This window comes from Poeciliopsis prolifica, unplaced genomic scaffold (genome assembly GCF_027474105.1).
Source record: "Poeciliopsis prolifica strain line A6 unplaced genomic scaffold, Auburn_PproV2 SCAFFOLD056, whole genome shotgun sequence".
NCBI lineage: Eukaryota > Metazoa > Chordata > Actinopteri > Cyprinodontiformes > Poeciliidae > Poeciliopsis > Poeciliopsis prolifica.
This window is the reverse complement of record NW_026562431.1, coordinates 1,574,219-1,598,515: the sequence shown is the minus strand read 5'-3', so window position 1 is coordinate 1,598,515 and position 24,297 is coordinate 1,574,219. Positions and strand designations below refer to the sequence as shown.

General features: G+C 40.6%; 1 protein-coding gene across 2 annotated transcripts in view; it reads right to left on the bottom strand.

Annotated features, from left to right (window-relative positions):
- Positions 1-4,973: 4,973 nt before the first annotated feature.
- The window catches only part of vwa8 (von Willebrand factor A domain containing 8), a 64,119-nt gene continuing 44,795 nt past the window's right edge, over positions 4,974-24,297 (bottom strand). For both annotated transcript variants that reach the window (XM_055059885.1, XM_055059886.1), the window contains exons 38-45: positions 16,898-17,006; positions 16,612-16,768; positions 11,226-11,334; positions 9,950-10,075; positions 9,353-9,511; positions 7,700-7,798; positions 6,830-7,068; positions 4,974-5,891 (exon numbers count right to left, since the gene is read on the bottom strand). In XM_055059885.1, the coding sequence (XP_054915860.1) occupies positions 5,783-5,891; positions 6,830-7,068; positions 7,700-7,798; positions 9,353-9,511; positions 9,950-10,075; positions 11,226-11,334; positions 16,612-16,768; positions 16,898-17,006 (1,107 nt within the window). In that variant the 3' untranslated portion in view covers positions 4,974-5,782. The remainder of the gene's footprint in view (positions 5,892-6,829; positions 7,069-7,699; positions 7,799-9,352; positions 9,512-9,949; positions 10,076-11,225; positions 11,335-16,611; positions 16,769-16,897; positions 17,007-24,297) is intronic.

Here is a 24,297-nt window from a genome sequence, read left to right as displayed (position 1 = left end):
TTTGCTGCCACTGGCAGGGGCGCCACCAGGAATCTTGGGCCTCATGACAACAAATTAATTGGGCCCCCTTTCGCAGCTGCTGTTACAATTTTTTGAGTCTGACTTGTCGAAAGCGTCACAATTTTGAAGGCTTGCAAGAGCCTTGCTTTCTTTGGTCCAATACTGATACTAGCACAATATTTACTGCTCATGAATTTTACATCCAACAGTCCACATACAGTATGCTTAATTTTTTTTCTAATAGTTTTAGATTACTAAAATGTCTCCCCATGAGGAACAGTCATAGCCAACATTCAAAATACACATAAAGCAATACAGACGCTTCAAAAAATCCTATATAGTTACATTTTATTCAAGCTGCAGTACATAACTTTAATAAAAAAAAGTTTTCTCCATATTTGTTAAAGCTGTCACCATGTTGTGCCTGTTTGTTATGAGATGGATAATCTGTGAAAACAATCAGTCTCCTCCACCTCCTCCCTGAATTACTATTGCAAGCTAAAGTAATGCAAAGTTCTGACCAAAACAACCAATCAGAAGCAGGAGGAGGGTCTTAGCGCTGTCAGTCAATCTCATTCACTCACTGCTAAATGTGCTAATGGAAAAACAACGTCATTAACAAAATGTACCAAGTTTTTAGAGATGTTCTTGTACTTCTGTACTAGTTAGCTAGCTAGCTAACTCTACAAGCTAGCTAGAACAGAACTAGCTATCTGTGGTAGCTGGCTACTGCTAGCTACAACTAGCTAGTGCTAGTTAGTACAGCTAGCTAGTTCTGTTCTAGTTAGCTAGCTAAGTCGTACAGAAATACAATAACATCTCAAAAAACTAGTTTCATTGACACTAGCTAGCTACAGGAAGCTAGTACATAATCTGTTGTGGCTCTCTCTGTAAGTGTTGTTTCTCTAAAAACTACACTTTCAATTTTTATTTAACAAGATTATTTTAATCTGACACAGCAAGCCGCATTTCTTGTCCAAACTACTGTTTCTTTGGCACTTAGCATTTAAGTTTCACCCGCTTTATTTCCCTGACTTGCTGAAACATGGCAGTGTAATCCTGCCCTCACCCCTTGACATTAGAGCTATTTGTTTTTCATCAGTACATGAGGAGACCGCCAGGCTGCCTGCTCATCTGCCTGTCAACATTTCTGCGTGTCAGGTGCTCCGGCGATCTGTCTTTGGATCTGTCGGCAGCTTGGCCCAGAAGGCTCCTTGTACAACTCAATTAGCGGCTGAAAGTGGCAGCTGGTTGCTCCGTTTCTCTCTCTGTTTGTCCTGGAGAACACATGGCTCAACTTTTTCTCTTTTTGCTTTGTTTGTTCTGTTTTTATTTCTTTCAAGACTACAAAGTGAAACTGATATTGTTGCTCAGACACTTCGACTCACACGCTCTCCCCAGGATAATTAGTGAGCACCACCGTTATTATAGTCTAATGAATTGGCCACAAAGCCCTGGGAACACCTCCCACTGTCTCTCTCTTTCAACCACAAACCTCTTGGCTGATGAACGTGGATAATTACCTCAATAGACATAACAGGAAATGTTGAAACTGGCATGGAATTTAAATACTTTTTTGCACTTGAAAGGCCAATCGACACTTAAAACTCTTGAATAAATGTAACAAATGAGTCAGAATTGAATTTATCCAAAGGGAATAAACCTTGTCTGCATTCAAAACAAAACGTGCTCCAGACTCGGAGCATCTGAAACATTGTCATTGTCTCTGACTGTGAACAAAACACAACAAAGGGGCCAGATTTCTCTTCTGTACAAAAAAACAAAAAACAAAAAACTGTCTCATCATTTGATAGCCATTAGGCCCGAGGGTAAGAATCAAATGGAAATGTGTCATTAAACCTTTGAGGCCCACGTTTCAAATCTCAACCTGGATATTTTTGCTTCATTTAATTGTATGAAGTCATTCAAATGTCCAGTGAGTAAATATATTTGCCCATTTATCCATAACAACTGAAACTTGTAGATGAGGAAATGGCTCTGATTATGCAGTGTTGCAACAGGCAAAACTAGGAGCCATTTTGTGGAGGTGTTGTTTGTGAGCATTAATTTCTGCTACTCAAACTACTATTAAACAATGTGATGTATAAGTGACTTTAAAGAAATAAATCAAGATACAAAACAATCTTTCACACAAGTCAAACTGAGTCATACTTGAGATTCTCAAATTTTGTTCAGTTGCAGAACAGAGTTTGATTCACTCTTGGTGTCTGAGAAATCCCCAGTTTAATTTCTGGACGAGCCCCCAATTGTCATAACTTGGTTCAAAGACTCCCAAAAAAAGAGGATTAAAGACAACATTTATTTCACACAGACTAAAACCAAAGTTAACCATACAAAGTGAATTCAGTAAAATTAGTGGTATAGTTTGCATGAGTGGAAGGGCTTTCAATAAGTGTTTTTGATGTGCATTAAAAATAATCGATTAAAGGTTGTTGTATGTAACTTTTTCTTTAACATATCTTATGTATGTCTTTTTTTTTTACACATTTGTTAAAACCCTACCATAACTGTTGTGACAGTATGAGACAGATAATCTGTGAAAAGACTGAGTTCCTCTGCTTCCTCCCTGTGGCATACAGCCATGTGCAGAAACACAGCGGAGGGTGTGGGCAGCGCATACCTGAGAGAGATCAACAGCGCTAAGACCCTCCTTCTGGCTCTAATAGGAGGTTCCTGACCAGCAGTGGTGAATTTCTTCAGATGGTAGAAGGACCACAGGGACGAGGCAGAAGAGCTGGATTTCTCATAACATAGAGACAGTTTTAAATAATTTGTAAAACATATATATTTGATAAAAATTGCATACTGCCGAACGGGTACAAAAAAACAACATAAATTCACAAAATTATTATTCAAACTTATAAATAATAATAAGAAAAAAGGTTAGCAAGGGAGCAGCTGCTCCCTTCTCCATAATCCGCTGAGTATGGATCATCTGTACCAGACAAACATCTGCTGCAGATGTTTGTCCTCTTTATTGTGTCACTGTGCCAGACTCAAACAGGTAGACGCCCGGCCAAAATCCCCACAAATATTTGAGTCACCTGGATTCCACTGATTGTTGTGCAGCTGCACAAAGCGACAGGCTGACTCACCACCAAACACTTTAACTTTTAAGTCGGGGGAACCCAGAAGAAACTCCCACCGAGCTCTGACTAATGTTCCGCTAGTCTAGACGGCTTAACCCTCCGTTGGAATCACACCGGGAGTTTTATAGGCGGCAGCGCAGATGTGCAACACGTGAATGCAGGTCTGAAGTTGAGCTTTTCGGTTGTAAACACAGGTTTAATAAACAACATGTCAACAAAGGAGGAAAATAGGACTGGCATCAGCAGAGCTCAGCTGAAGTGGATGGAGACGGTCCCAGCTTCTCACAAATGTGAGCAAAAACTTTATCAATGTTCCGTTAATGTCGGAAAAACTGAATTTTGCAATTGCTCTGTTTCCCTTAAATTACACGTGAATAAGTTTGCTCACATGATAAACCATTAAAAATCTTAACACACCATGATTCTCCAAATACTTCCTGTATGTATTGTGTGCTTCATACCACTTCCTGCTGTTGTCATCATTTCCTTCAGTAGTAACATCCGGTTGTTGGTCATGTGACTCGTGTGATGAGAAAAAAGTGTTTTTTGTGAGACACACTGATTTTGATACAGCTGAAAAAAACCTCCTCATCCTATAAACGTAGCCAAAAACTTGAGTTTTTTTTTTAATTTGTCTAAATGGACGTTTTTCCATGAAGCAAATTTCTTTTCATATTTCCAACTTTATACTCAATGGAAATGCAGCTAGTGAGGATTTACTCCTCCAGAGGGAGAAAACCATGTGTGTTCAACACCCTGCAAATATGCGTAAAGAACAAAATGATCAATGACATTGATTTGAAAATCTTTTTTGAAAAACAGGATGTAGAAATTAAAGAAGCTCAACACAGAGCTGGTTCTGAATCAGTAGAAAGGCTTAAGAATGCTGTTGACAAGGGACGTTTCTAGGATTATGTAACAGTGGGGGTGGGCTGGGAGAGCAAGTGAATGGATCATTAAAACACATGGAAAATGTGACCAGAAGGAAATGAGAAAGAGGCCGAGTATCTGGGATTCGGAGAACTCCTCCGGTTTTCCAGGAGGGAAACACTTCTGGTCGGATCGGACGGAACAAACGCTCCTGTACAACGTCCACCGGCTGAAAGTTCACCAAGAGCAAAACATCACCTATAGCCTGCAGCCGGGCGAATGTTCTGCTGCAGCAGGAACTGGAACTGTGTAATATTTTTAAACATAAGGTTCAGGTTATGTAGGTAGAGGACTGAAAAACTGCTTCAACGATTTTGCATGGATAAAAATACAAATCAAATTGGTTTCTAAAGAAGTCTATAACATGGAGGTGATCAGCCTGCATTACAGTATAATGATATGTTTTTGAGCTATGCATCATGTTATGTTATTGCTTCATAATAATCATAATAATCATACCTGGAGCGTTGCCTTGATTCTTTCATGCAAGTTTGAGAAATCTCTGAATCTCCATGGCAACCATTCAGCTGTGTAAAACACCTGCTTGGGCTAAGCTCCGCCTTCGAGGACGGGGCTCCTCCTCTGAGCTGCAGTTTTAAAGCTTCCACTTCGCAGAGCACGACTCCCATTCAGCTCCTTCAGACTAGCCAGCAGCAATTAGCAAACACCAGATGGACGCGTTCCTCTGGCGAGCTCGTCATAGGAGCTACTTCTCAGTGCGACGCTGGTAAAAACACTGTGAAAGGGTTAGGAGAGGAGCAAACTTCCTGAAGGCGGAGCTTCAGAAAGAGCAGGAGTTTCTTAAAGAGACAGAGGCCTAAATCCAGAACTGAAGGTAACCTAGATATAAAGGACACTATCTGGCTGGTAAAATCATAATACTGCCTCTTTAAATTTCTCTGTCACTTTCCGCACATACTTGCACAATAATCATAAACAGCAACATGGCTTTATTAAATTGTTTTTACATCACTTTTACATGTTATATAATCTTAAATTAACAACCATGTACAATTAAAGAAGTGACTACATCAGCAATAGTATGAACTATCATTCTAAGAGTTACGATAAGACTCACTATTGAACTGGTAAAACATCCCAACATGTTGGCATGTTGGGATGCCAGCATGCCGTCACACTGTCACAGAGGAATCAATATGGACCGATCGATCAGCTGCTTTATTGATCCCATCTGCTCCAGACAGTGATGCGTGAATGTTAAACATGATAAGCAGGGACAGAGTGAGCACGTGCCTCTTGTCTGTGGAGACCTTTCCTGTCAGCATGCGAGCGATAGTTACCCCACAGCGACCAGAGTGTGTGTAAGAGTGTGTGTGTTTGGAGAATGAAAGCAGATCTGAGATTCCTTGCAGGACTGAGAGCGTGGAAGGCGTCACTCCGTCCAGCAGCCAGGAAGGAAGAGGCTGCTGCATGTTGATGCTGCACCACAACACACACACACACACACACACGCACGCACACACACACACACGCACGCACGCACACACACACACACACGCACGCACACACACACACACGCGCACGCACACGGACACACACACATCCACACACACACACGGACACACACACACACACAGAGGAAGAAAATGGGGATTTGTGATGTCATCACCGGTGTGTTTTGTGTCATGTCAGAGTCATTCTGAAGGAAACCACGGCGACAGCAGCAGAGCAGTTCGGACATGTGTAAGAGAGACGGCTGAAAGTGTTGAATCTGTTAGGAGTCAGGCGCTGGACAGCATGGTGGATGTGAAGATCTGCTGCAGAATCTGGGGGATCTGCTTGGTGTCCATGGCAACAAAGGATCTCCCCGCTGGAAGGGTCCTCTGCAGCCTGAGACAAAGACAACAAGTGTTTGGAGATCTCCTTTTTTTTTCTTTCCTGACGACAAACACAGAGCAGAGCTTGTTTGGAGTGTGTGTGTGTGTGTGTGTGTGTGTGTGTGTGTGTGGAGGTGTGTGGGGGTGTGTGTGGGTGTGTGTGTGTGTGTGTGTGGGTGTGTGTGTGTGTGTGCGTGTGTGTGTGTGTGTGTGACAGACATTTCCATTAGCAAATTACAGTCTGTGTCCCTCAAACACAGAAACTTAGCAACAAAACAACACAATGAGTAACTCTGGGAATACATTCATCCACCCAGGCAACGATTCACACAAATCCTATTATTTGTGTATATTTTTTGTTTCGTTTCTCGTTGAAATGTCTTTTTAAATTAGACAAAATGAACTTATTAGTAAAGTTTAAGTAACATATGGGAGCTTGTCTTAAGTAACAATAACTCCTTAGCAGTGATGAAAAAGTTCGAATTCAATTTGCAGATTATTTCACTTAAAACAAGAGATTTTTCTCATAATAATGATAATATTAATGATAATGAAAATGTAAACAAAACAAAACAAAAAAACTACCAGAAAGGTAACACTTTATTTGAAGGGGTGTGAATAACACTGACATGACATTGTCATGAACATGAAAGAGTCTTCATAAATGTTTGACTGTTGTCACAAAGTGTCATTCGGTAAATAATGACACTTTTACTGTAAAAGTTAGATTAAAAGTCCATTAAGATCAACTTTACTTTATTCGGTAAATATTGAGACTATTAATGCAAAATTCCACTAAATCTCGTATTAAAAGACCATTAAAAGTGTCATTATTTACAGTCATAACGGTTCATGAAGATTCCTTTATGTTCAGAACAGATGTTATAGACTCGTGACAAACCAAAACCCATTAAAAGTGGAGAGTGAAGGCGCGCTCCGTTCAACCCTCACCTTTCAGCCTGATCGCCAAGGGATCCGATGAATATGGCGAAGGCGTTGACCTGCGGGTCGGAGGTCAAGACCCGGGCGAAGCGCTCCGGTTGGATTCCGTAGCGCTCCAGGTTGGCGTCGCTGAGCACCACCACGAAGTGCTCGTCCGCCTCCTCCCGCGCCAGCTCCTTGATGCTGGCCTCGGTGGCCTCCAGGGTGTAGTCGCCGCTCATGCAGAACTGGGCGTGGGCGTGCATGGTCTGAGCGCGGGGACGGAAATATTAGCTCAGAAAACATTTACCAGCCGTGGAACTGTCAGCACGGCTGCTATCTGACAGATCAGACCTCATCTTAAAGCAATAGGAGTCATTTTAGAAAGACTTACACCACATCGGTTGTTTGGTTGAAACGTTCTATAGCTCTCCTCAAACTTACTCAAGAAATTCAATTTAGAGAGTCTGACATATTTGTTTTTAGTCCTCTTCTTACTCTGACAGATTCAATCAAATATACTCATTTTTGTGGAAAATCTGCAAAAAACTAAATTACATCCGATTGATGTAATTAGCAATAAGCACAAGAAAACTGATTTGATTGGGAAGATTATATTTTACCACACAATTCTTATTTTAAAGGTTTTCTTTACATGTCCCTCTGGAGTCTAGTGGGTCAAATAAAATGCTATGCCAGACCGGATTTGGGTTCCAGGCATTGAATTTGACGTGTGGTGTACAGCGCGGCAGCCTGGTTTTACACATGAAACATGGCAGATCATACCACAATGCTCCGGAAGGATTTGAACCTTGCATTAGAAGGAAGAAATCCCTTCAACGGACCCATTTAGCAGCTGTTAGATGAACAACTTCTTCTAATAAATCACTCTGACTGTACCTTGAGGACTTTCAGTCTCTGCTTGTCGTTCTTCGGCATTTTGTCCGCCGGGACTAGTTCGATGTCATAGCCGTCGCCCGAGTGGCCCACTATGTCGTACTGAGTGGAAAAAACAGGGACTATAAGGAAACTCTCTAAAATGGATGGTATCATGAAAACCTCGTCATTCTCAAATAGTTCACGTAAATCATGTGTAACTTTGGAAGAGTCAGGCTGAAACCAAGCAGTGCGTGTCAACGCTGTCAGGAGAGACAGCCTTTCACAAGCTGCGTTTCCGTTACAAACGTATGCGAAACTTTATCGATATTCCCCTAATGTTGAAAAATTTGACTTTTGCAATTGGGGTTTTCATTAAAAAAGAAATACAATTAGAATCTCACATGAATAAGTTTGTCTGTGTGACAATTCATTAAAAGACATAATCCTTCTACAAATCCCTGTTGTCTTCTTTGTTGTTTCTGCCAGCGGTAACATCCGGTTGTTGATCACATGACTCGTGTGATGCGGAAAAAAAAAAATGTGTCCATTGAAAGTTTTTCAAAATATACATTTTTTTCCAAACTAACATGTTTTCATTAAGCTCGTTTATTTTCATAATTCCAATTTGCACAATGGAAATTATGTCAATGATGCAACTCAGGTCATTGATCTATGTCATACCAGTGCCCAGGTATGACATAGATGCACCAGTTCTGTTGGAGCCAGAGGTGATCCTGTTGTTCGAACCACCTGGCTCTCCATAGAAGCGATGATGAAATACATTTTTGGTATTAAGCATCTTTTACAGAGCATTTTTATTGTTCTACTTATAGTTTGCGAACAGACATGAATTTAAAAATGCTCACAGCTAACGGTGCACCACTGCTTCCCTAAACCATTACTGGCAGAATTTCCACTATAGGTGACATGAGACGAGGGAGTGACTGCACTCCATCCAATGCAGGGAGTGTTATGCAAAAAGCACAGTCACTGCCGTCTGATGTGGGGTGGGGGATGATCACTTTTAGGCTGGGTTGAGTGTCATTCAGGGGCCAAGAAGTCTGGCTCCCTGCTGCTCGTCTTTGCAGATGCATCTCTGCATGTCTCCTCTCTGTCCTGTTTGTCGTCTCCTTCTCTTCAACGACTCTACTTTCTAGGCTACAACATTCTTGACATGGATAGAGAGACAAGTGCTTCCAGCAGTGATGCAGACAGTCTGGGGTAGCTGGATGAGCACAGACACATTACTGTGCTTTGAGATATCTTATTTGTCAGTGAGATCTTGTTCTAGTGTTCAGTGGGGGGAACATCCTGTTTGTTACGATGTACCACAGGGGTCCAGCTTCGGACCTGTTTTGTTTGGATCGTACATGCTTCCTATTTCCTGTTATCAAAAAAAAAAGCTTTCTCGCTTTTCCGTTTCGATTAAGGACATTGATATGTGTCATTTGAGTTTGCGTAATGGAAACACAGCTGGCGTGACAGATTGTCAATATAAACTTCCCACTACTATAAAATGACAAAATAAGCCCAAAACGAAAAATACATGATCAATTACAAAACGTCACGAAAAACTGCAGAGATTAATTCAGAGGAACTTGAAGACACTACAACCTATAAGGAATGTAACACCTTTTTGTTTCAACTTAGACTCCTCCTTGCTCATGTCGTCACCTTGAACTTGTGCTCGTAGCTCTCCAGGGCCTCCATCACCATGCACACGGCCTCCATGGAGCGCTCCAGGCGGCCGTCCACCCCGTTGAAGCGGTACATGCTGCCCGACACGTCGGCCAGAACCCGCAGACGCTTTGGCTTTTGCTGAGGACTGCCCAGCTGGAGGGACGGAGAAGGTCCAAAAACAATCAGACGCAACAGAACCACCTGATGGAGCTTAAATAATACACTGGGCTGGGCGCTGCTGGTTTTGGAGCGACGTTTCCTAAAATACCTGCCAGAGATCTGAAACCTGGAGTAATTATTATAATGCAGGCGTTTTGGTTCAAGCCAAAAATATGCAGCTGAATGAGTTACACACAAGAGTGGACTACAACCTGAGAGGAAGCTTCAGTAGGAAACCAGGGCGCGCACACACACGGCTAAACATAGCACTTAACGGTTAAGGGTTGGAATTATGTGTGCGATGAAAACAAAGATAAAGTGTAAAAATATCTGCAGCTACAAATACACACACCCACACACACACACACACACACACACACACACACACACACACACACACACACACACACACACACACACACACACACATACCTCTGGATCCAGCTCTCCCCTCCGCTTATAGATGGTTTTCTCTCCGGTTAGACCGTCGATGATCTTAGCATCATCCAGTTCTCCCATAGCCTGGTTCTTCAGCCACTGCCGCTCCTTGCCTTTAGCCTGAAACACACACACACACACACACACACACACACACACACACACACACACACACACACACACACACACACACACACACACACCACACACACACACACACACCACCACACACACACACACACCCACGCACACACACGCAAAGCGCTCATCAGTAGTGACAAAATAAATCAGAACAAAAAACCTTTCAGAAAAGAAAATCAAAAGGAATCAAAAACAGCTACAAAGGGCTACAACTTTTTTTTAGAAGAGTCAGAGTAAAGGAATAATCATTGGTCATCTGCCAGTTGCAATAAGCAGTAATTCATTTCTGCATCTATTTTGCGTGGGAGTCCCTAAATCACTCCTGACGTACGACACAACAACACATGACTTCATGGCGTCTTGTCTGCCGGTTTCGGGGGAATCGTCATCCACATCGTCATCTACAGTGAGGAGAATAAACTGAAGGGACAATAAGCAGCGATCACAGCTGTCAACACCTGGATGGAAAGAGATGAACTCAAAACATGACACACAAACACTCTGAGAGGAATGACATCCTAACACAGCTTCACACCTGGACCGGAGAATAATAGAGCAAACCTTGATGCCTCTGCTCTGTAATCACCGCAGTATGAACACACACGTCATATGAACACACACACACACACACACACACACACACACACACACACACACACACACACACACACACACACACACACACACACACACACACACACACACACACACACACACACAGAGGAGAAGCTCAGCCTACTACGCCTAAACAAAAGGAGGAAAGTTCAACCCAAAACAATGAAACTGAGACTCTAACCCTGATTTTTTTTTGGCTATCCTTCCCTTCGCTCTTTCAGTCACATCAGCAAGACAAAAGAAAGCGTTCATGTTCACACCCCAACATTCTGATCTCCCAGCTGTAGTTTGAAGGCTTTTGAACTTGGTAGTTGGCTTTGAATGAGACCGGGACTGGACAGAAAAGCTGGATCAAAGTCATCAGTGTTCTTCAAAGCATAATCAGGCTCATAGCAGATAAACGGCTGCAGGAAAAGAGATTAGAGTCCAGAGACTGAAAGCGGTGAGCTGCCCAACAGAGGAACCCACGTGCACGATAAACAGCAAAGTGTTAGAAGGGCAGAGGGACGCTGACCTGTAAACTGTCCAGGATGATCCGCAGGGACTGAACCTGCCTCCTCACTGCGCTGGAGAAGCGCTGGTAGGTAGCAGCGTCGTATTCGCTCATATCAATCTCCTTCAGCCTGAGACAGAGACAGGAGAGACGCAGTTCTGTCAGCACAGCCTGGAGGAATTGTTGCTGTTGTTGACTTGCAGCAAGAAGGTCCTGGGTTCGAATCCCGTGCAGGTGTGGGTTTTCTGCCTGCCTCAGTTCGAAAGACAATTATCATTGATAGGGCTGAAACGATTAATCAGATTAATCGTGATGAATCCATTACTGAAATAAACTGGAAAAAACAAAATTATATTCCTTTATTTTTAGCTTAATATTGTTTTTAATCTGTTCTGAGATTTCTTTAGTGTTGAGTTCTGTAGCTACTTGAACTAAACCCAGCTTTCCAAATAATGAGATTAATCCCATTTAATTCCAGGTTTTTAATGATTTGAAATATTTAAAAAGATAAAGTTTAAAGATAACCATAAGCGTGCAAACAGCTCCAGATCTTCTTTCAGACATAGAGAGCAAAGACAATAAGTGGAAATGAACACCCAGCACACTACGTGCAGAAAAACCATATCTGAGGTTGCTATGGCAGAAAGGTTAAAGGTTAAAATACGGAGCATGTGTTTGTGATCTGTTCAAAAAGCCCCACCTGTAAAGACCCAGGTGGTCCCTGCAGCCGTCAGTCAGGTACCAGCTAACCGTACACACACCTCGCTAATGTAAAGATGTTACCACCATGCTCCGACAGCGTGAAGTGTGTGTGTGTGTGTGTGCGAGAGATGAAACGACGGCGAGACGTGGGTGAAATCTCTCCCAGGTATTTGAAGCGCTTGGCGACAGCCAGACCGTGACCACCCGGGCGATGTGGAGGCCTGAGGTTTTTTTTTTTTTTTTTTTGTTATAACGTCGGCAGGGATTGGAGGAAGGGTGGAGTCCCTCTGGCTTAATATGTCACAGCTTGTAACGGATCTGTGTGTGAATGTGTAGACTGTGCTGGCATCAGCCGTGCAATCAAAGGAGATCACAGACACACACACACACCCTCAGAAGAACGCACCTGCAGAGATAACCTGAACTAAACCAACGTTTATCTTCCACAACATCAACAGCAGATGAGTTGGAGCTTCGATGGTTAACTGAGGCTGGTGCCATTTAAAACCAAGAGGCCAAAACTTGTTGAAAATCAACATTTATCCACTGAAACAAATGAGAGCCATTTATTAGGAGAGCATCGCTTCCAGTAAAACTGTTAAAACTTCACATTTCCTTATTTTCCCCGCTTTCATTTATTCCATTATTTTATTCTCACCAAGCATTTTTGGTTTGGTTTCTTGTGCAAACATCTTGGCACACTTGAAATACGACAAAACTAACTTACAAGTAATTCGTCACCAAGATATAGGAGCTTGTTTAGAGTCAGTAATTCCTTAATATTAATGAAACTGAACCAATTCCACTGGTAGATTATTTTACTTAGAAATAATGTAGCAACTGAATGTTTTATTATAAAGTATCTGTCAGTGGAGCTGATACTGGTGATACCAGTACAAATGATTGCAATCCCCTTTCAAAAAAGAAAATAAACATTTGATTGCCAAAAATGCAATCAAATGTTAGCTTGATTTCTAAAGCTGAGTTATTGAACATCAATGCCACACTTTTATTTGAAAAAAGAAAAAAAAAAACAGTTTCCATTCCAGTTAGCAACTAAATTAGATTTTAAGGTAAAATCAGTCCGTCTGGAAAATCCTAATAAAACACATTAAAGTTTGTGATTCAAGAGTGTGCATCCTCCCTGCATCACATGCTCTCTGAGGAATCAGCTGGGCTTCAGGTGTCTAGTTATTTCTAAACTACACACACAGATTCTTTGTCTGCTCCTCTGCGAACACGTTGCCTCATCTCAGCACAGCGAGTCCCGGAGCCGCTTCCTCCTCGCATTCCTGCGTGTGTCTGCGGACGCATGGCAGCGGCGCGCAGAGCGCAGGATCTTGGCCGGAGCCATTTCCTCTGAATTCCAGAACCTCGATGAAAACAGCCGAGAGCGCAGCAGCAAGGGCCAGAGGGCAGCTCGGCGGAGGCGCGGCGACATTTCACACACAGCGACCGCAAAACAACATCGGGGCTGACACTCCCTCCAGCCAAACACACAGAAAATCTGTCTCTGTTTTGCACATTATGAAACGTTTAACTGGAGAAGCAGAACGCTAAACGTACATTTTTGTTTTGTTTGCACTGCGGCTTTGGGGTCAGGGTTGGTCCAATAAAAAGTTTAACATATTGCTTAATGTGGTTCTCTGGAACTCGTGGTGTTAGAGATGCTTTGTTGTGTCAAACTGCTTGAAAACAGTAAAACTGCTGAAACAAAAACACGTTTTTCTGCTAAACTTTAACTGGATTTTTCTTTTTTTGTCTTTCCAATTTTACAAAGAAAATATTGAACGTCTCCAGGCAACAGAGTTTTAAGGCATATTTAAAAATCATGAGACTCTTAAGATGAGGAAGCAAACTTTACACATAACACGCCAACAGATTTAGATTAATAACTGTGAAAAGAAGCAGGTTTATATCTCAAGAGACTCCATCTCATAGCGTTATCTACTTTGAACCTTTGGGTCATGACTCCAGCAGATAAAGAACACTGCATGTCAGTAAAAGACTGAGTGAAACACAACAGTGGCAGCATCATGCTCTGGCCTCACTGTTTTGTCAGAGGTTTTCTCTGAATGGAGTCAAATTACATTTGAATATCAAGTTTTGATCCAAAACCGTCAGGAAGCTCGAATCACCCAAACATAATGTCTGAAATAACCTGCTAGTCTTTAATATCGAGGAATTATTGATCTAAAACAAGCTCCTATTTCTTGCTGAAAACTTTCTTGTAAGTTAGTTTTGTCTTATTTCAAGTGTGCTAAAATATTTGCACCAGAAACCAGATCAAAAACATTTAGTAATATTTGTGTTCTTGCAAAATTGTGCTGAAAACAAACCAGTTTGGTCAACGTGATGAAACTGGAGGTAGCTTTTAGCTGCGGCACATTACTGCGGCCTGTTGCTTATTGACTTGTTTCTGCAACTGTGGACTGAAAGGAGGGTGAGAATTCCTGCAGTCTCACTGAATCGCTGAGCAGAGGAGGATGTGCTAAACGTGACAGTAATGAAATTCCTGTCCATGGTTCTGGACGGTCGTATGGATTGGGAAAGCTGAGCACAGAGGACACAAAGATTGAGGCTGGACTACATTAAATAAATGATGTGTTGAAGGTTTATCTCTATGTTATCTATTTCAAACAATGAAACAGGACATTCCCATCACAGTATCTTTCCTACACAATTAAAGGTTAAAAATCTACTTTTTTGAGCTTTAGATCATGTAATGATGTTAGTTCCTTATCAAAAACATACTCCAAGTGTTGCCTTGATTCTTTCATGCTTGTTTGAAATATTCTTTAATCAACCTAAATGACCCGGGTTTTCTAATTGCTTGCTTTCACAAAGCTCCTCCTTTGAGCTGCAGTCTCCAAACTTCCAAGCTTCCACATGACAGAGCAGGCCTTCCCCACTCGGCTCCTTCAGACTAGCCAGCTGCAATTAGCAAACACCTGGTGGAACTGAGCATCTGCTAAGCTCATAGAAGTTACTTCTCATTGCAACATAAAAAATTGTAAAACAAAACATTGTTAAAATGTTAAGAGAGGAGCCATGTTGTGATGACGTCCTGAAGACGGAGTTTCAGTGAGAGCAGGAGCTTCTTAAAGAGACAGAGGCCCAAAATAAGGGATTTAAATTTTGAGGTTCAATTTGTTTTCAGCCATATTTGATATATATCACATTTTCATAATAACTGAAAATAACATAGTTATTTATTGTGTTATAAAATGGCTCTATGTGCCCTGAAATGTCATCATACCGCCCCTTTAAGGTTAAAGTTTGAACAGATTTGATTGGATAGGGATTCTGGCCTGTTTTGTTTACACAAATAATACGTAAAAATGTTGTCCAAAAATGTCTCTTCAGAAATACCTCTGTGTTTCCACCATGTGGTGGTCAGAGACTCTCTGGATGGCTCACAGTTTTAGCAGCGAGACAGTAAAATACAGGCTCAATAAAAATATTGTGAGACATCGGGGACGAGAAAATCACAGAGCAGCCAGTTATTGAACCGTTTCTGCTCGGGAACATTCAAAGTGAGTGATATCAGAATCCGCATGTTAGCACAAGATCTGCTATGAGCTCACCGGTACGTTGAAAGACAGACAGGCGGTAAATGTGGAGGGGGAGGAATGTGGACAAATGAAGCTAGTGACAAGAAGAGATAAAAAGAAGGAGGAGGAGAAAAAAAAGAGGCAGAGAGGTTGTCCTCCTCTTGTGAAAGCAGCTAGTGTGTTTGGAGGGCCATGCAGGAAAAGAGGGAGAGGAAGGGGAGATGTTTGAAGCGAGGGCGAACAGAGACGGCCTTCATGGTTCAGCTGGTGAGAGGGGTGCCCTCTGCTCCAGACTGAATGTATGGGCTCACACACACACCCACACACACACCCCCACACACACACACACGCACTTTTTAATTCAGTTATTATTCCATGAATTTAGCATAAATGCTGAGTCATATGTTCTGATTTTAGACATCCAGGAATCCTTAGAGGGTTTCTTCGCAGGAGTTTGTTTCTAGTCACAAACTTGTCCGATTTGTATTAGCTGTCTGTGCTAGCCATGCTAGTTATGCTAGCTTTGAGGAGCCAAGCAGCTTGTAAATTTAACCATCAGCCAGTCAGAAAGATGAGCATAATACATAACACTTTAATATTGCTGAAGTTATATTTCATAGCAACTAATTTGATCATTTTGAAAAAAAAAAACATAACTAAAGAAATTGTGATTAAAAAGTTTATCACAGTCAATATTTTCATTTTTGCTTTCTTTTCCCCTTCATTTTCTCTCCAAATTTTCTGAGGCCCATTCCTGCAGTGAAACAGTTTAGATGGAAGTCTGTTCAACTGTTATAATAGGCCTAGTCAAAGCCCAGACCAAAATGAAACTGAGAATATCTGGTTAAGTCTGACAACTGACATTCAAAGACGCTCTCTACAGAGTTTGAGAAAATTTACAAAACAAAAAATAAATACAAGAACACAAATGCATGCCACACTTTTCAGATTTGTAATTGTAAAAAATTTGGAAAAAAATCTATCTCCCCCTCAATCTGTGATAATTATCCACTATCACAACAAAACACAATAAATTTTGTGGTTCCATTGTGGCAAAATCTGAAAAATTTTAAATACCGAACGAGTCTAAAACGCAAAATGGACTAAAAACTATGTAAGCGTGAAACTGATGCAGACTTCCTGTGTCCTACCGTTCCTTGAAGGCCTTCTCGGCCATCTCGCGGGCGGCTCTGCGGACCTCCTCTGGAACAGTGTCCTTCTCAGCCTGGGACACCTGGTAGACTTTGTGTCCAGCATCTAAGCGATAAGGCCCGCCTTTACCTCCCAACCCTGCAGTGTCTCTGCCACCTGAGGGCAAAGAAAAACATTTTTACTGGACACAGTTTGTGCTGCATTCAGTATTTTATAAAAAAGAGAAGACATTGGGAGCAAGATGGAATTTTACACGTTGGATGTATAGTTAGGAAGACTTGTTACCGGTGCCTCCGGCCCACTGGTTCCCCCCGACGTGAGGAGCGTTGCTGGCGTCTATCTTGCCGTGTTTTGGTGCAGAAACGTCCAAACCGCTGTCCCTCTGAATCGTGATCTGAAACAAAAACGAAACGAGATTTTTCTCCCACTGGATGAAGTACTTCTATAGCTAAGAATCAACAAAAATCACACTCCAGATGGCTTTCAAACTGAATCTAACGAGGGACAAATAATTGAGCCTTTTAGTTTTCCAAGCTCACACAATCGCTCTGTCCTCTTCACCTCCCCAAATGACATGCAATCAACCACACAGTGAACGCAGCTCTGAGGTCTGAAAGACGCAGCAGGCTCCATCTCTTTCTCTGCAGGAGAGAGTTGGAGGGGAAAAAGTGGATCCACACACACGGAGCTTAATGATACATTTTTTTGGTCGATTTCTCCATCAGACCCAAAGTCAGCATTCTGGCTCAGACTGTGCGCCGAGGCAGCCAGACTCTGAGGGTCGCCTGTGGTTCAGCTGCATTCTTACAAACAGAGTTGTTGTGAAAATGTGGATGGCTCTGACCCGGATGTTTCTATCCATTGGCTGCATTTCTGTGCAAAACGTTGATATTCCGCTAATGTCGAAAAAACACAATTTTGCAACTTCCGTTAAACAAGAAACAAAATTAATATCACCTGTGAATCTTATTGCTCATGTGATAAGTCATTAAAAAACATGCTGCGGCGTCAAACTCCTACCACTTCCTGTTGTCTTAAATGTCTTTTCTGCCAGTAGTAACACCCAGTTGTCTAATATCTAATGCAATTTCCATTGCAGTTTTGTGAAACACATGCATTTCAAGATGGCTGAAAATTTTGCTTGATGGAACAAAAGCCAATTTCAATAAAACTCCTTGCTTGATGACTTTTTTTCCCCAACATATTTCCAAAATGTTAATTTTAGGGTTAATGGAAACAGAGCTACTGATTCTTTTGTTTTTCTTCATGTCTGAGGAGATACAAAGAACCTGAGTTTCCACTGACCATAAAGTTGTGCAAGTTGGAATTACAAAAAGAAATGTGCTTGAGTGAAATACGGACATTTTGAAAAAACTTGTTTTTCAATAAAAAAAATTTGCACTTAGATGAGCTGGTCTATCAGCCATATCAATAATTGTGTATTTTGCAAAACTGCAAGAGAAACACTTTTTATATGCGTCACACAGACAACCGGATGTTGCCACAAGAAGAAAAGACGAAGACAGCGCAGCGTGTTTTTTAATGACTTATTGTGTGGACAAAAATATTCCCGTGTGATTTTAACTGTTTCTGATTTGACGGAAACCCTGCAATTATGAAATTGTGTTCTTTTGACATTAGCGGTACATCGATAAAGTTGTGCACATTTGTAATGGAAATTGATCCAGATTTATTCAGCCTCGGACTGATGCCCAAAGAAGCTCAGAGCGCCGATCCAATGCTGCCGAGTCAGCAGGGATCTCCATAATTAGCTTAGATTAGAGGAGTCAGTCTGATGTACGTAGTCTCATCGCAGATTAGGACACATTAATATGAACTGAACAGCACTGACAAAGGCTTTTGCAGATTAATAAAGAAAAGTATTTGGCTACATCTGTCAGAGTGTCTGAGGAAAAAGTGATTTCGGGGAAACACACATTTGATGCGTTATAAAAAATACCCTCCATAAAATTTAAAAATAATAATTTAAAACTGACTCAGTGCAGACACTATAAAGTATCACAAACTGAAGAGAGTGTTGCAAGAACACATTTATATTTTTTCTGAAACTAAAAATCCGATGAAATGCGACGTAACCGTAAGCAGAAGATTTGAAAACAATGGCATATGAGTGTGGTGGTGTCTTCCCTCTCTCTCACAATCCTCTTTTCTGTCAATCTACTGTGAAATAAAAGCCACTAAAGCCCAAAAGATATATATATTCTTATGGGGTGAAGAGATTGGAGCTGGGCTGTTCAAACCATGATTAAATACCTAAATAAATTTCACATTAGGGCAAAAAAAGTGGATTTGTGTCTCTTGCCTGCCATGTGAACATAACCATCAATAAGTTGTGATTTAAATGGAAAAAACTGCAACATACATTTTTTCTTTTTTTGATGCATCATAAAAAATTATTTCATCTGTTCTGGAATTGGCAGCAAAGTAGCAGCATCGGCTTACCTGCTCTTGACTTTGTGCTTGGCTAAGAAAAACCTTTACTTCTTGCTCTTAAAAGCACAAGAAGAAGATGGACTCAGTCTCACTTTAGCAGAAAGAGTCACTATGTAGCAACAGAGCCCTCCATGACTCCAGTATTAGTAACAATCAACAGGAAGTGTGTGTGCAGGCAGATGAATCAGTGTTAGGCTCAGTAACCAGAGAGAAGTTGGTTTCATAGCTCTGCGGTTGGGTAAAGGGTCAGGGGTCTGAGCCTCTGGCATCAACGTGCTTTGAATGCTCGGCTGCTCCGGCTTCACATGTTCTGAACGAGTCTTTGTGAATGCAGTGTGAGCCGCCCACCCAAACCCAGGCCAAAGATAGAACCACCACGGTCAGGTCCAGCACCGGCCGGTTCCTGAAACCCCTCCGTCCGTAAAAACCCATCAATCACGGAGAGGGGGGCCTAAGCCAGCAGGATTTCCTCTACGTCATCTTGTTCCAGTAATCCACACTTGTCATCGTGCTTTACATAGATCATATTGTCTGACAGAATAACACACGACTGTTTCATGAGCCCGGTAGTGGATTCCATTCTGGGCTTGTCAAAGAAAGGAGGCGATGAGAACCTGATGACTCCTGGGTTATAAAAACAACAAGTGATGCTTGAAAACGAGCTCATTTAGAGACGCCACGATCACTTCAAGTTTCAAGTCTGGATGTCAGACCAAAGCACCAATTGCAGGGTGGTGAGAGACGATGTGTACCACTGGAATGCTAATGTACAGATCTGAAAAGTAGGACCAAGTTCTAACAATTATGGGTGTCAAAAGTATGTTTTAAAAGTTTACCTTTGTCATCACATTCTTTTTGAATCGTACCATTCTGATTTAGCTGTAGAAATCACTAATCAAATACTTTTATTCTCTTGATCGGTATCTTACATAATGTGACGTCTCTTTATCAACAAAAGATCTGAAGATGCAGTTTGAACAGTTTTTATTAGCGTCAACTGGAAACATATGACTGCTGGGTAGTTACTGAAGTTTCAGTTTGGTTCCTACAGACAACACGAGATCTTTTCCCACAAGACTTTGGGAGACTTTAGCCAATGTTGGATGTTTTCTTTGAAAGGAAATGTTTCTGTGTTTCAGCCTAAGCCCAGAAATATGTGGAATCAACAGAGTTGTATCAAATAGAATACAACTCGAAGGAAGTCTTTTAAACCAGGGTTAGCATCGGATCTGTTTTATGGGAGTTTCTTCATATATCAGGACGTGAAATTAAGATTAATGTTTGTTTTTTTAATAAGAAAATAACATTTCCAAAGAATGTCATTTCAGTTTCAAAATGGAAAAGTGATAAAGAATATTTAAGTGTACAATATCTTTTTACATGACTATTAAATGAATCTTTATGGTTATTGTTATAATTGTGTCAATTGTGATACAAAACAGTTAAGAAAAAAAGTGATATTTAAAATAGTACAGACTTACTGAATGCTTGTTAAGATCATCCAATAAACAACTCTATTTAAGAAGCTGAATTATTATGGTGTAATTATTGTGTCAGCCATCATAAAGTGAACCTCAGAGATTTCAGGTCACTTCACATTAGTAATTCAGACTGTCGTAAATCAGACTGTCATCAGTCAGGCTGTTGATAAAGGCTCCAGCTGTAAATAAAAGGCTAAAGTTGACAGCTAGCACAAAGAAAGAGAAGGAAAACCAAATTAGAAAGGCGAATGGATCTTGGCTGTGGGAATCAATGTCAAATTCCTCCCTCGCATCTTTCCTTCCTTCAAACACTGAGGCTCCGTCTCTCTGAGGTCCACGCCTGGTCTTGTAGGATTAATAGCCTCATAAACTTATGATTCTGTCTTTCAACGCCTAAAGACAGAGAGCCGTCTTGTTTGTGTGTGTGTGTGTGTGTGTGTGTGTGTGTGTGTGTGTGTGTGTGTGCAACCAAGCACTTATTAGTTCACTCCTGAGTGGTTTATGTGACTATATTAATATATGGCCCAATGTGTGTGTTAGCATAAAGGCATGCCGCTACACGAATGTTTGAACATGTAGCAGTGGGTTAAACGTATAGCAGGGTGTGACTCAGACAGAGACCATGCTTGTCAAATTGCACAAGACATGTTTTTCTATCAGAAGCTCAAAAGTTTAGTAAAACTTTGTCCTAAAGCCTCTTGACTTTACTCACACAGAGCACTGCAATAGCCAGCTATAGATGACTGTGAGCAATACTGGCTTCCAACTGCAGTTAGACCTTAACGCGACTAAACATTTGTAGAGGGAGGGATTTATTTCACTTACAGCCCAGTAGAGCTACGACTAGAACTACTAAAAACTCAACCAAACAATATTTAACTATTGATAGCTAATAAACTCATTGAAACTGACTTAGACAAAAAAGTCACAACAAAATAAAACTATTATAACGCTGGCACCAACTCAGACTTTTTTTCATCTTATTGCAACTGTTCTAATCTATTTGCACGAGAAAATAGTGAAGAATACTTGGTGAGATTTGGGTTTTTGCAATGTATATGGAATAGCGGGACGTTATAAAAAAAAAAAAAGAAAAAACAGCATTTGAATGTACAAATGAGTCCACTCAACAATACTGCAGGCAGCTTATCAAAGCATTAATCTAAGTAACAGTTTTATTGTTTTTAATGTTTCAGATGTTGAGATTAAACGATTCAGCCCAGCAGGCAGAGATGTTACTAATGTCTCAGTTGATTTCCTGTAATCCACACTTTAAGGAGCAACATGAAGGTGTTGCAGTTTGGTTTTGAGAACAAACAAAAAAAATCATCAAAACAATGTAGAGTGACGAGAAATGTCAAAGGAAGCTGATCACTCATATTCATTTAAAAGGGCAGCATTATGTTTTCCAGGCATGTAGTGTCATTTTATAACTCAAAAACGAAACTATGTTCCCTTTGGTTGTTATAAAAATGCTCAGTGTATCAAATATGACTTAAAAGAAATTTGATGTTTTGACTGACTCTGTCTCTTTAAGGAACTACTGCTCTTTCTGAAGTTTTTGAAATGTGTTATCTGTACTGTTAATATCTCCTGAGAAAACCTTTGGAAAATGTTGAAAAATACAAAAATGAGTGAAGTCAAATAATGGAGAGATTAGAAGTGGAGATACTTTCCGTGAGAGATGCTGATTACACAATGGTCTACCCTTATTTGAAGAAGGTGCTGAGCTCTGCAGGATCCAGCATGTGTATGCATGATAACCTACGAGACAGTAGTCAGGGAAGGAAAATGGTGGCGCGTGGCCAACGACACAAGCAGAAAGTAAAAAGAAATAGAGGCAGAAAAAAAAACAAAAAAACACAAACATATTGCAGAGTTGATTGGCAGGCTGACTGGCTGGCTTGTTTTGACTGTCATTACGCGAAGCTGGAAGCCTGCAGGGAACCACAAGTAAATACATGAACTGTGTGCAGATATGATGGCTGTCTCAGATGGATGCATTTGTCTACCAAAGGCATTGTGGATGTTACCGAACTAAACAGTAGGAAGATCCCTCACAGTGTATCATTCCACTAATAATCTATGTGACTTATGTGAAGTATTTTATTTAATTTTTTTATTTAAATTTCTGTGTTGTGTACGTCTACCCCTTGATTTCTTTTTTTTCCCCCTGATTGTGTATTTAATCCCACCTGTTCACCTTGTGGGGTCCTTGTCAAGCTGCCAAGCTGTCTTGTTGTATCAACCTTCCAGACCTCTCAGGTCTTCTGGTTCTGGTCTGCTCTGCAGCCCCAGAACCAGAACCAAACGAGGAGAAACAGCTTTCAGCATCTATGCACTAAAAATTTGGAACAAATTTCCAGAAAACTGTAAAACAGCGGAAACCCTGACCTCCTTTAAATCTCAACTAAACATGCACCTGTTTAGAATTGTATTTGAAACATAATCAATTAAAAATTTCATTATTAAATTACATTAATTAAATGACTTTGTGTTTTTGTGTTTATGATGTAAAGCATTTTGAAATGCCTTGCTGCTGAAATGTTCTATACAAATAAAATTTGATTGATTGATTGACTGTTGTCTTGTGTCAGTTATTTGATTGTTTCCAGTTGCTACCAGTTTTGAGCTTCAGCCTTCTGCTCATTCTGTGCTGCCTGGACTTTGAACTTTTGTAATGCTGACATCATTAAAATCAGCATTTTGGCTCATTTCGACCTGTGTCCGCTGCGTCTGCCTTACCACCTTCACCTCAAAACATGACAGTACTAGTTCTGTTGGCAGATTATTGGGTCCTGCCTTAGCAATGCATAGGAAAACATTCATGCAAAACAAGGCACTTCAAAACCTCCATGCAATGCATGGAAAGCCTTGAATTAGCTGCATTACTGTTAATGCAGCTCCTACCATTGCGTGCAACCCCACAATATAAATACATATCAAAAAATGCTGCTGGATCTCGACATGCGAGCTATTATTTCTGCTGGCATGTCTACAGAAAAGTACATGTTTTTTAATATGTTTACCATAAAATGACAAGAGAAAATATATTTACATTTTCACTTTTCTGAATAATTCCCCAACTACACAATTCTTGTAAGCAGATAAGATAGATAAGAGAAATAGCATTCCAAACGAGCAGAAGATATTGTTTGTTTTTAGAATAATAACCATGTTGTTAATCTGTTGCCAAGAGATGAGAGTGTTTTCTGGTAACCAAGTGGCACAAAGATTTGTACTTTTGCAAAATTTACCAACTGTAAATTTCTTGCGTCTAAGCAGATAAGCAGGATTTCAAAAGAGCTTATTTTTCATAAACAATGACACTTGTTATTAACTTGGTGTTAAAAGATGAGTTATTTTTTCTGGTATAGAGCTGCCACAAAGTATAAATCAGATTTATACTTTCGTGCTGAATGTCAGTTTTATAATATATTTACCATCAATGACAAAAAAAGAAAAATATTTTCTGGCAAATTCAACAAGGAAAAAAACACATACTTCTTTAGAACAAATTTACAAAATATAAAATTGCATCTTCCTGTGTCTGCACAATTCTTGGTATAAGAAAAGTAGTATTTCAAAAGAGCAGAAGAAATCTTTTTTGAACAATAACAATATTTGTTGTAAATCTGTTGCTAAGAGATGAGTGCATTTTCTGGTAGCCAAGTGCCACAAAGTAAACATTTGAATTTTACTTTGGCAAAAGTAAAAATTAAAAGTCAGTCCATAAACATTAGCACAGAC